This window comes from Gigantopelta aegis, unplaced genomic scaffold, assembly GCF_016097555.1.
Source record: "Gigantopelta aegis isolate Gae_Host unplaced genomic scaffold, Gae_host_genome ctg3210_pilon_pilon, whole genome shotgun sequence".
Taxonomy (NCBI): domain Eukaryota; kingdom Metazoa; phylum Mollusca; class Gastropoda; order Neomphalida; family Peltospiridae; genus Gigantopelta; species Gigantopelta aegis.
The window spans coordinates 66,541-80,889 of record NW_024533230.1 but is presented as its reverse complement, the minus strand read 5'-3'; the positions used below and the strand labels follow the sequence as shown (position 1 = coordinate 80,889).

The window sequence follows — 14,349 nt, the reverse complement described above, 5'->3', positions numbered from 1 at the left end:
AAGAGCAACTTGAGAGAAACTCCCAATAAGCCGATGTAATTTGTTTACTTGTGAAGTGTGTTCCGAATAGATAAAAATTCGATTTAAATGGTTCTTTTGACGAGAGGACACAGGTAGAATGCTATTGTTGATGAATAGAACTTCTCTTTGTTCTTTTTCTCAGGCACCGAGCCAGAAGTATTGTGCCTTATTGCAAAAGGAAGTACGAAGTGATATTAGAGTAGGGAGCATCAACTGTCAACTGGGACATTATTATGTGTAGAAAGCTGCAGAGTAAAGCCCATCATTACCATCATACACAGTAATTATCTCTTATTATGGATGGTGTCTTCTAATCTTTGGTCAGAGATTGGGTCTCCTGGGTGAAAAACCAATACAACTAATTGTTCAGTATCGTATGCAATCCATCATTGACAGTAATTCCCTCTAATACTTTCTATGAAGGAAAGTACAAAAATGGTGTGTCCACACTCTGAGAGAGTATGGAAATTGAGTGTTTATTACTGTCACATGTTATTTATAAGTGATTGGTTTTTTTCAGCTGTCCAAGTACATTTCCCTTGGCCTAATCCTAAAAAAACCAATGTGCTTCTTGGTGTTCTACTGGGTCAGGAAAAATCTCTAATAGTGGACCTCTAACCTCAATAGGTTTTGTTGTAAAACTGAGTAAAGGTTATCATTTTCACTATAGGACCTGAGTGTTTTTCTACATGTGGACTAAAGTAGTGACTAAACTATGAAAAACTGGTGTCCCGGTTTTGTCAATTGGGTCATTACCTCCTTACGATTGAATCGTGCTTATTATCCAGTATATGCAATTTAATAAGGAAATGTCTCAGAAATTGTATGAAGAGTTAGAGGTAGCAAATGTTGATGCCTTTCAAGGACGAGAGAAAGATTTTATTATTTTATATCTTGTGTTCGTGCTAATGAACGTCAAGTATTGGATTTTTAAAAGATCCCTGTCGTCAATGTAGCATTACACCGTGCTATATGGAACGATCCATCTTGGTAATGCTAAATACTTTCTAGAGTAAGTTTAGTCATACTCCATAATCCATATAATGTAGTATCTCTGTCTATCTTCAAATTAAAATTGTGGCAGCGTCTCCTATTTAGGGGTACCAGGATCAATATCCAAGCCTTTGTAGAGGGACCCCTTAATAATCTGCGTAAAATAAAAATGCCATTCATAAAACCATCAATTGATGACTCCTATTTGTATGCTTAGTGTATGATTATTATGATTAACTGACTCATAAATCTAAAGTTAGAGGTGTGACAGGGGAGATAAATCATTTTTATCTTGGTGTTTTTTCTATGACTCCAAGGTATCCCTGTCGTCTCAATGTGGGCATAAACACACTAAATATTGAATGCTCATCTCATTGGTAATTCTGAAGTAAGTTAGTAAGCTTCCAATATAATGTAAGCATTGTATCTTATTATTATTTAACTGACAAATCTAATGACAGGTGATTACCTCTAATTCCTGACACACACATGCAAGGTAAGATCATTTCACCACCTCACATCATTTTGAACCCTACTCAGATGTATGACCGACATTGTTTAGTTTATATCTAATAAAACTAAATTTGTGTTATTATTGTATCTCCTTAGATGATGAGTACTATAGGTATCACATGATTCACATGAGTTATCTTGTCCTGATCCTAGCTGCTATTTCGCTAGCTGCTTCAATGAATTACAACACGTCTGTTATGCCCACCTCTATACTCCTCCACATTTATTATATAATCGTAGTTAATGATCAGGGATTTACTCTCTTATTTTTATTACCATATATCATCAGGTACGTAATGTACCTAGACCAGATTCCTTTGTCTATCAACTTATCAATAGTCAAGTTAGTATTAGAATCAGCTACTACCATATGTGTGTTAACTATATAGGACTCTAATCAAACAGCCAAGTCACCATTTACTCAACAAAACTTGACAAATGAGTCAACCTACATTTGCCTCTTTCTCCTTCAATCAGAATTTTTCTCAGTTTAGACCTGTTTATGTATTAACACTTAAATTTAGTCACTTCTCTCTTTTTTTTAGATGTATTCGATGAAGATTTTTGTAATGAACAAGAATGGTGATTTTCATCAGGGCTCTATCTATTATGTGAAAAAGTGGCGTTAACCAAAGACCCCATTACAGCTATGATCATCTCCATCTATCAATCAGTCATTACAATGAAGTTAGCACTACTACAGTATCTGTGTTTTATACCAATACTTGTCGTGATTTTATAGGACCTCACCGATAATCACCTTCACAACATCTCCCTCAATCAGAACCTAATGTTAATGACTCAATATGATAATGTTCAATTGTCCGGTATATACTATACATACATTATAATGTAATAAATATCATTGTTGTTGATTTGCTCATTTGTATTGATTAAATATTACTTGTATATCAGACTGCCTTAGAGGCTCGCCAACTTAATATCGCTAAAACTCTAGAGATTGGAAGTTAGAAAAAGAATTTCTAAATTTTGCTGAAGAAAATAGACACCTTAAACACATGTAAATTAAACATATCATTATTAAATATCATTTTCAAGTATAACATACAAGATATATATTGAAGTTCTTTTTCATTTCATGTATCAGTAAATGCTTAGATCTGATTGACATCATCATGCATTTCCTAATGAACATGTACCATTATAACTTTATACTACACGTATACAATCATGTACATGTGTAGTATTATATTGGTATTTAACATATACAATTAGTACTCCTATTAATTATTAGAACATATGATTAGGTTAATTTTGTTTTTAATATTTACTGTACACAAACATAGTGAGTTTTGACATATTCTGTATAGGTTAGAGATACGAGGAACACAAGCATTTCCTCTCTCAGATAGAGAAACACCTCTAGTGACAGAATAAAAGAGATCTAGTTATGGAGCAAAAGAGGAAGAGCTACTTACAGTGGGTATAAACTATACAATATTTACAATCTACCAGTGTATTTTTCATAGAAGGAGTTACAAGACGCAAATGATAAATATTATGGATTGACTACCTCTAATGAACAGAAAATTTAAAGTCTTTATGTTATTATGCCTCATGCTAATAATTATTCTTTTTATTATTGCAATATGAGTTTAAATTAACAGAGATACTTACATTACATTATATTAAACAATTATAAATTTAAAATGTAAGTAGAACATCCTCTACTATTTTTGTGAGTTTTAATTATTTCACTGTATTTGTGTGTAGTTTTTAATTGATAATAACAAATACTTAAGTAACCAGTATTCCAGTTAAATCATAAGATAATACAAACACTTTGGTGCAAAAGTGTTTGACGCAATAATGGTACAAACAATACTGAAAGTAATATTCATATTGATTGTTACTAATCATGTCAAAGCTCACTTTTAGTATTATCATATTTGTAGATTCATTTTTAAAAATGCAATACATTGGATGATAGTACAGATGGTAATAAGTATATTTTTTACATAGCCATAAGGTGTTTTTAATTAGATATAATAGTATTAGATATGTTATAGTAATGTGGGCCATAGATATATAATTAAACTTTCAAACGTTTTCATATGCACTTATAATTCAAACAGGACACAAACAAATCAGAATAAATAGATACTCTGTCTTGAACTTTGACAATTTTAAACTATCAAAAATAATTATTATGACATTAACAGCAGTCCTGGGTAAAGAAGTATTATTTATATATTACTTGTGAACAGTAGCATTCATGTATGTACAAACAACAACAAGATTTTTTTATATACTCAACCAAAATTAAAATCAACAGACTCTTACAGAGATTATTAAAAACATCACAAACAAATCACATTCTTTAATATTGGATTCTATCAGTTAATATTATGTGTAATTATATTGAAACACTCTTATATCATTAGCTTTCTATATTATTTCTACATCCACAAAAAAGAATTTCGCACCACTGTTGTCATTAATTTCTAATCATTGATATTAGCAACAATTTTTTTGTTGGTTATAGCAATGTAATCACAACGACAGAAAACACACTTGTCCTCAAAGCACATACATAATGTCATTAAAACATTGTTAAGAAGGATAATTTAGTCACAGAGAAATTAAGTAGTCAAATAAATAACCAAAACTATAATCATTCTGAAAGACACCACTTTTGGTACATGCTCAAATAGTGATGCCAGAAAAAAGTCCAAGGAAGTGTTTGTGTGTGTTGCAAGGAGTTTTATTATTTCATGATCGTGAGATAAAACGTAATGTTAGCTAGTAAATGTAACTAAACCATGGTATGTAGTATAATTGTGATTAAATCAACAATGCTAAATAAAATCGTCCTCAACACTCACATTTGCGATATATATTATTATGTAAACATTAATGAGAAAGACTACAAGGCAGTCGTAGTATTGCATACTCTAAAATTAAGCAATTCAAGAAACTAAATGATAATCTTTAAGGTTCTTATACCCCAAAACAAAGCTAATAGTAAAACATTAGAAAAGTGTTTTTTTTCCAATAACTGGAGCCAGATAAAAGGTGAACAATACAATGTGTACATAACTTATTGAAGTATGTTCACTTTAACTTCAACCTTTTTATTATAAATTTATCCTTTTTGTTTTAATAATACAAAAATAGTTTCAGTAGGTTTCCCGTTTATGTAGAGAAACTTAGAGTGGTCAATACCAATAACAGTTCCAACGTTACCCTTTCTTAGTTATTGCTTATAACCAAAGTATGGTCGTATAGTCATATAAAAAGAAGCAGTTAGGAAGTCCTTACAAGAATGAAATAATGTGTTAATAAATTTTAATAGTCATGTAATTGCCAACTAGTATATAACATCAAATATTACTAAACAAATCAGGAACAAGCATTTGATATTGATCATACTATGATAACACATGAATTATCACTTTCAAAGCATTTCTTTCAAATGAAAATGTCAACACATAAAAAGATTAGGAATAATTATAAGAAATAGCATTAACAGTAATTATCATCATGTTGGCTAGTAACCTGCTGGTTGACCATCTCTTCTTTTATCACACACAGCATAAATCATTCCATTATTTTTATAATTGCCTGCACAACCCCTATGGGTTTATTATAGAACACATTAACATCATGGTGCAACTCTCTTAGCCCTTTTGACATAAGATTCAGGAAAATCTTTTTCAACTCTCACAACGTTTGGCATAAGTTCATGATGCAATCGTGGGCTTGATACTGATTCATTAATGACATACCGAACTTGAAAACATTTAATATAACCTGTAGAGTATTGATAGAAGTAGTTTAATGGCACAATGTCATGTGACTTTTAAGAGTTAGACAATTATAATGTGTATCAGCTAGCTCACTTGTATATAAGTATGAATGATATACAATAAAATAGGTTTATACTATATTGGACTTGAAACAGACCATAATTTGCTAAGATATGCTAACAAGTAATAGTGATGCATTTAATTTCTCATTCATATATACCTGTGTAATTGATGTTACTATTCTTTTAGCTCCTGTAGCTCCGATAATCATGACTATCTTTCCATTCTTAGCAATTATGGTAGGGACTGCTGATGAAAGAGGCCTATGACCACCTTTTAAGTGATTACTTCCAGCGGAAGGATAACCATATGAGTTATGTCTTCCTGGTATGTTAAAGACATGCATTTGATTATTAAGAGAACACCATTTAATAGCACGAAACTACCAAAACTAAAAAAAAACATTATTAATAAATCTTTTTTTCTTACTAGTAATTTATGGTACTAGTAATTGCCACTCCATCACCATGTTCATCCAGAACACAAACATGAGTAGTTCCGAGAGATGGTGAATTATATTGTAGGTTTTCTAAGTAGTGAGTGACATCATAGTGGTTGTATCATTAATTTTTCCCTGCATCAGTTTTGACGTTTAACATCCATCATATCTTTCACAACCTATTAATATATAGATTACGTTTGATAAAAATAATGTATGTTACTTCATTGATAGTATCATTAAAGTCAGGATCTCCTAACAACATACGCTGACCAAAGCCAAATTTGAATGCTTCCACAATACGATGATATGACTCTGCTCTTAAATTAACTTCAGTCTGAAGTAACCTAAAAAAAAATTAAGTACAACTTTTTAATGATCATTTAGCTTTTACCATTGTCTAGTATATTCAATATTAGAGCTAACATTGCACCACTAGCTGGGGGAGGAAAACTATGAATTGTCATGTCATCATCAAAACGACTCATTAACACAGGTCGAGTAACTGCAGTGTAAGTTTTGAAATCTTCAAATGTTAATATGCTATTGTATCGTTCATGCAAATCTTTTACCAACTTTTTTGTGAAGTTACTGTTATAAAAGTAGTCTGGTCCTTCTTCAGCTATAGCTCTTAAGGTTAATGCTAACTCAGGCTGCTTCAAAGTGTTACCCTCAGTTAATACTTCACCATTAGGACTTATTAATAATTGTCTGCATAAAGAAGTCATTGTATTTAAAAACTACTAAACTACACTAACTAACTTTAAATTTGCAATAATCTCCATTCATTAAACCACTGTAAACAATCTTCTTTTTTAATATATTTTGGTATTGATGGTAAAATCTTAACACCTTTTTTCAGCTAATTCAATAGATGGCTGAATAAGCTCTGACCAAGATAAACGACCAAACTGTTGATGAGCTTCATACAATCCTTTGACTTGTCCTGGTACACCAATAGATAATCCACCTATTGTAAATAAAAAATAATTAATTAAGAAACAATATATAAGATACCTCTTTTTGTAGAGTTCTTAACATTTTTAAATATCTGCATCACTTTTTCAGGAATTACTTGAGGAGCTTTTTCACGAAAATCAATAGCAAAAGTTTGTTTCATAGATTCATTATAGTACATAAAAAACCACCACCTCCAATGCCAGCCAAGTGCAAGTTGTGTACCCCTAAACAGAACATAGTTGCTATTGCTGAGTCGACAGCTGATCCATTTTCTTTAATATTTCTACTCCTATTTTAGAGCAAATAGGAGAATCACTGGCTACAGCTGCATGTTGATAACCATTTTTTCAATGTCTCATTACAGGAATAATTATCCAATAGTGTGAACCAAAAGGAACAAATGTTGAAGTGATCATCATCAAAACACATTGACAATTGAACAAAAAAAAGTTCCACAAAAAATTCCTGCACATACTTTCTTGCTTTTTAATTGTTCCATGACTAAGTGAATTGAACCTAAAACTAAAAAAGAGGTAGAGCAATTTATCCATGAATAGGTGAATTGAACCACAATGCACATATAGTTGTAACTGACTGATTGTTACAGCTATGAGATTCTGTGTAATGTATGAGTTGTTAAGGCAAAGACACCTTCTATATGTACAATGTGGTCTATTTCCTTTCTGTGCTCTATTTATTAAACAAGGGTAGGGCATTTGTTGATTCCTCTTTAATAGGGAAGTCTATATTACTGTCCATATTGTTTGCAAATTGTCACATCCTAATGGACATGTAATTGTAAGTCAATATGTTTCTACTAAAATACTTTTTCTTGATTACACATGAGTAATTATGTTCACACTTAGTTAGTGATAATGTCAGTTTAGTGACAGGTTTTACTTATTGCTAGTCATTGTTTTTTGATTTTTTTTGATACTTAGAATATTCCATTATACTCTGACCTATGATGTATATGTGTTACTAAAATAAAAAAACAATATCACGTGCACCAATTTCTGTAAATGGCTGCAATTAATCTTTAATGTATATATATATATATATATAACTATATATATATATATATATATATATTATTTTAGTATCAATCTTACTACTAAATTATCCAGCTCGATGACATCAAGTTATAGTGAAATCTGCCTGGTAACAATTGCAGTACCTAAGGAAATTTGGGCGACTAGATTGACCACTGCGAATGTTCAGTTGTGGTTAAGAAGTGGGAGGAGGCAGATAATTAGTATCTTATATACATACGGTCAGGATGACTACAGAGCGCACATGTAGGGAGCCAAAGGGGCCATCGATTTATACTTCGTAATTTCATATTCTGCTTTAAAGTTTTCCAAAAATGTTCAATTCTACTTTGCAGTTTTCCCAAACATTCTAAATCCAATTCTATTTTCTATCCTTTGATGAAATATTAACAACTAAAATTCTATACCCAAAGCCAAATGGAAACTGTCACTTTGCTCCATTAATTCACATCACATCACATCACTTCATTGAGCGATGGAAAATAGAATTGGAATGGAATATTTTTGGAAAATTTCAAAGCAGATATGAAATTACGAACTAGAATTGGATGTCCGCCTTCCGCATACGTACAAATGGCATAGTGGAATCTACTGAAGAGGCGAAGGCTGGCACAGAAGTGTCTTCGAAAAAGATTTGAACTACAAATATGAAGGCAGAATACCCATTTAGACCAATTATTTGTCCTAAATGTAGGAAAGAAAAACACCTGGATCAAGGCTATAGAGCCACAATGCAGTACTGTAACAAGGAACCTTCCTTATGATCACCACAGACTAAACAGGCTTTAGTATTAGTATTCTCACATGCAAACCCAGTACTGTGCCTATAATGTAAAGTATATTTTAATAACCTGTCTATTCAAATTGTTATAGACACGAGAGGAACAGTCAACCTTTTGAGAATGGATACTCATTTACATGTATATACTAAATCTACATTCTCAATCACACTTCTTCTCTCACCTACCAACATACAACTTCTCCTATTATCAATAAAAGCAAGGAATTTCAACCTTACTATTGGTACTTTCTATCGTCCTCCCAATTGTCCTTGTGATTTAGACTCTTACTCGATTTTCTCGCTAGCTTGCCACCTCAGCAGCTACTCAATCTCGCTCTCTTGGGTGACTTTAATATTAATTATCTACAGGAGTCTCCTCCCACGCAGAAACTTAAACTCTTTGCAAACTTATTTAATTGAGTCAACTTGTCTACTCGTGTATCGTGTTCAGGTTCTTCTTCCTGATTGATCTGGTGTTTGTCCCTTCCGATCTTATCTCCAACTCCTGTCATGTCTTACCTCCTGTCTCAACTTCTGACCATATATTAATTCTATCCTTTTTAAAATTTGTCCAAGTGTTTCTGCTGACATTGATCTTCCTGGTCCTAGTCGTAGGTGGGTGTATGATCAAGCTGACTTTGAGTCTGCTAACCTCCTCCTTTCTTCCATACCTTGGGACTCACTACTCTCTGATTCCGATGTTAATTATAGCTGGTCCATATTTAAAGAGGTTTTTCTTAATATTATGAACATAACTATTCCCACTGAAGTCAGATATGCCACAACACATCCTCCTTGGATTAACAAAGCTTTTTATCCAAGGTCAAGAAACGCAACCACTTATTTGCAAGAGCGAAACACACTAGTTCTACTTCTTATGATCTGCTTACAGAAAGCAGTGTAATAGCACCACCCTTTCACTTCTATGCATTTAATAACAATTTTTAAATCATTTAAAGAAACAATTTTTAATCATTTATCCCTCTCACCCTCCCCTCGATCTTTTTGGTCATCTGTCAAAAAGCTTACTCAAAAGCAAAACCAAATCCCTACACTCCATCACAATGATATTTCTGCCTCCACCTCTGATGCCAAAGCCAACCTCCTTAATAATTTTTTTGCTCAGAGTTTTAATCCTTGTACAAGCTCTCCTTTATGTCTCTCTCACTCTCTTGAATTCAGTGATCCTCCTCCTTATCTACTTTGTACTCCTGAACAAGTCTTACATCTTATTCATCAACTACCAACAGACACTTCACCTGGCCCTGATGGTATTTCTCCAAAATGTTAAAATCCACTACCTACTCTATTTCACATCCACTTTCACTTCTATTTAATCAGTCCTATCTCTTTTGGAACCTTCCCATCTGAATGGAAATGCTCACATATAACTTCTATTTCAAAATCTACATCACCTTCATCACATCGTGTTATCGTTCTATTTCTCTTATATCTTGTAAGTAAGCTGTTGGAAAATATGGATGCACAACTTCTGCTCTCAAAATAAAAGTTCTCTCCAATAGTCAGTTCGGTTTTCGCCTGGGCTTTAGTACTGAATCTGCTCTCATCTCCACAACTCACTTGTGGCACCAGACCTTGATTCCTCCTCTTCTATCTGTGCTGTCTTCTTTGATCTTAGCAAAGCTTTTGATTCCATTCCTCATTCTCCTTTGCTAGACTCTCTTTCTTCTCTTCATCTCCCTCTAATCCTACTTCACTGGTTTCTCTCTTACTTAAGTAATTGTTCTCAACAAGTTGTGGTAAATGGAGTTATCTCTGACAGTACTCTTGTCACTTCAGGAGTTCCTCAGGGCTCTATTCTAGGCCCACTCTTGTTTATCTTATACATTAATGATATCTCAAAACTCACACTCTCCTCTTCTACTAAACTAATCCTCTATGCGATGACATTCTGTTATCAGCCCATTTCTCATCGAGCTCTGATTTCACCCATGCAAATTCAAATTGGATCCAATCAACAAAAATTAACAAATACATGCTTATTTCCAGGAAGAGTCAATAATTTCTATCCTCTTTACCTCCTCTCTTTTCCTGACTTTTCTACCATTGAAACATGTTTACTCTTACAAGTACCTTGGAGTTGTTATCAAAGCAACTTTCTTGGTCTCCTCATCTCTTTTGTGTGCTCCAAGTCTTGTAAAATTCTTGGCTACATCTTTCGTAACTTTATCGCTTCTCCTCTCCATCATCACTTTTTACATTATACTCTTCGCTTGTTCTTCCACACTTATCATACTGTTCATCTCCTTGGGATCCTCATACTAAATCTGATATTAAGTCTTAAAAGATCCAAAAATTTGCACTTAGAATGTGTTCTAAACAGTGGCACTCTAACTATGACAGAAACCTTGAACTTTTCAATCTTGTCGCCTTATCCACTCGAGAGCTATTCTCTAACTTACTCTTCTCTTTAAATTTATGAGTGGCTTCCCTTTTTCTTCCAAATGATATTTTATCACTTTACCTCCTCCTCCAAGACCTTCCAGATACTACCACACTAACAACATCTCAATCCCCTTTTACCATTCATCTGCTGCCGTTTACTCTTTTATTCCTTCTTTTCATCTCTCTGAATTCTCTGCCTCATGAAGTTAAATCATGTGACTCAATTTCAATTTTTAAATCAAAACTAAAAGACTATTTTCACCATTGACACCAGTATATGTATGTGTATATCTATTTATTATTTAAGGACACTTTATCTGATTATTGTTCCATATTGTGTGCACTCATTCTATTAGCATATGCTATTGAGTGTTTATTTGTGAAATAAAAAAAAATGTACATCTGGGATCAATTCACCCTCAATGAACTGAATCCATGGACTAGCAAAGCAGCATCAGTTGGCATCAAAGACACACCCATGAATATACAACACAATGAACTTGAACTGAAAATAGGAGAAGAGACATTTTAACAAACGTTATGATAACATTGGTGCGACTGCTGAACTAATCCTAGGGCTAAAATTTCTAGAACACAACTACACTATATAGAAATTAAAAAGGCTAACATATTTTATTAATTATGACAGCTCAATCACACTACAGAGGTCTGGAGATACAACAATTACCATAGGAATAACCAGGGGCATGACATACAGGTTCCTCTACCTACAATGAGATGGAAGTAATTGCTGATATGACACACAGACAACAATGCCTCAGTGTGGATAATAGGAGATATAAACCCATGATCATGATAAATTTGTTCCATTCACTACAATTGGAACTGCAACAGAAATACCAGTATGCTCAACTATTAAACCCAAACTGTGGAACCTGTCACTCTATATAATAGAGAAAAAATTAGGTACTACCAATTGACAAAACAGTTGTATTGAAAAGACAGATTCACTTTCATTCTATACCAGAGAATGAAAGATGCAAAGTCAATAAAAACATATACCTTGATGTCATTATGTACATTGCTGAAGTGTGATATAATCAACGCTTTCGTATTCTAGCATTCCAATGTACAAACATGGTAGTATTTTGATCCATGTTTATTATTTGAGTTCATCTTTGTCATTACACAAATCCCTCTAGTTTTAAGTGTTCAGGGCAAGCTTCTTCATCACCACCACAAACATTTGACTCATATTAAACAAAAATTATGTTCTCTGTTAAGAGATCCAATGTAGAAAAATTTATTCCCTAAAATGAAGTGATTATTATAGTGTTTGTGCTAAGAGATCCCTATGTAAAATACTACAAAAAGATTGAGATGCTAAAATTTTTTTGCAAAAGCAATTAGTAATAAGATACTACTTTGTGGTATGTCCTCTACTAGTAAGCCAGTTAATAAGCATATGTAGTGATATGTGTAGGAAGGTTGTGATTATTCAATTTGAGATAAAATATAATATCTTAAATGTAACTAATATTATTATAAAACTACAAAAACATAGTGGGTAGTTTAATAGTGAAGTGAATAGACGTAAAGAAATCTTCCCCAATGTTCACATTTTTTGTGTCTTGTATAAACAATGATGAAATCAATAAGAGGGGAAGAAGGTAATCTTTGTATTGCAAACCATATATATAACTAATTTAAGGCATGTTCCCTTAACTTCAACATTTTTTCTATCATAACCATTATCTTTTTGTTTAAAATTATAGTTATAACATATAAAGTTGTTTCAATATCTTTTTCTGTTAACGTAGAACAACTTGAGTTCAATACCAATGATCGTTCCAAGGTTACCTTTCATACTTATTGTTATAACAAAGTATGGTTGTATAGTCAATATAAAAGCTTGTGCACTTAGGAAGCCTCCTTACAAATGAAATAATTGTTAATAAACATTAATAGTCATGTATTTGCCAAACTAGTATATAACATCAAATATACTGAACAAATCAGGAACAAGCATTGATAGTAATCATAATATGATAACACATGAATTATCACTTTAAAGCATTTCTTTTAATGAAAACATAAAAGAAAATTATGATTTAGGAATAATTATAAGAAATAGCATTAACAGTAATTATCATCATGGGGCTAGTAACCTGCTGGTGACCATCTCCTCTTTATCACTTACAGCATAAATCACTCCATTATTTTTATAAATAGCCTTGCACAAACCCTAGTGTTGTATGTAGGACACATACACATTAACATCATGGTCCACTCTCTTACCCTTTTGACATAAGATTCAGGAAAATCTTTTTCAACTCTCAAAACGTTGGGATAAGTTCATGATGCAATCGTGGACTTGATACTGACTCATTTAACTATACCAAACTTGAAAACATTTAATATAACCTGTAGAGCATTGATAGAAGTAGTTAATGCATAAGTGTCATCTGACTGTTAAGAGTTGGACAATTATAACGTGTAATCTGCTACAGCTCACTTGTATATCAGTACAAATAATATACAAGTAAAATAGGTGTTAATACCTATTGGATTGAGACAGACCCTAATTTGCTAAGATAATGCTAACAAGTAATAGTGATGCATTTAATGCTCATTTATATATACCTGTGCAATTGATGTTGTTATTCTTTTATCTCCTGCAGCTCCGATAATCATGACAATCTTTCCATTTTTAGTAATTATGGTAGGTGATGCTGATGAAAGAGGTCTGTCTGTCACCACCTTTAAGTAATTACTTCTATTGAGAGGATAACCATATATGAGTATGTCTTCCTGGTATGTTAATTGTCATGCATGTGATTATTAAAGAGAACACACCATTTAATAGCACGAAACTACCAAAACTAACAAAAACATTATTAATAAATCTTTTTTTTTTCTTACTAGTAATTTATGCTACTAGTAATTGCCACTCCATCAAGGTTCATCCAGAACCAAAACATGAGTAGTTCCAAGAGAAGGTGGATTATATTGTAGGTTTTCTAAGTAGTGTCTTTCATCATAAGTGGTTGTATCATTAATTTTTTCCTGCATTAGTTTCGATGTTTTAACATCCATCATATATTGACAACTATTAAATATAAATACTATGTTCGATAAAATTAATGTAGCTACTCATTGATAGTATCATTGAAGTCAGGATCTCCTAAAAACATATGCTGACCAAGCCAAATTTGAATGCTTCCACAATACGATGATATGCCTCTGCTCTTAAATTAACTTCAGTCTGAAGATAACCTGAAAAAAAATTATGTAAGCTTTTTAATGATCAATTAGCTTTACCATTATCTAGTATGTTCAATATTAGAGCTAACACTGCACCACTAGCTGGGGGAGGAAAAACTATGAATTGTC

General features: G+C 32.6%; 1 protein-coding gene across 1 annotated transcript; it reads right to left on the bottom strand.

The window, feature by feature from the left end:
• Positions 1-5,786: 5,786 nt before the first annotated feature.
• Positions 5,787-10,246, bottom strand: LOC121391979 (glutathione hydrolase 7-like; the record flags this gene model as incomplete). The annotated part of the gene is made up of 4 exons (XM_041523410.1): positions 10,171-10,246; positions 6,647-6,766; positions 6,191-6,301; positions 5,787-5,886 (listed from the first exon to the last, which is right to left on the bottom strand). Coding segments are annotated over exons 1-4 (407 nt in total), but the record flags the coding sequence as incomplete, so codon positions are not given.
• Between the last annotated feature and the right edge of the window lie 4,103 nt (positions 10,247-14,349).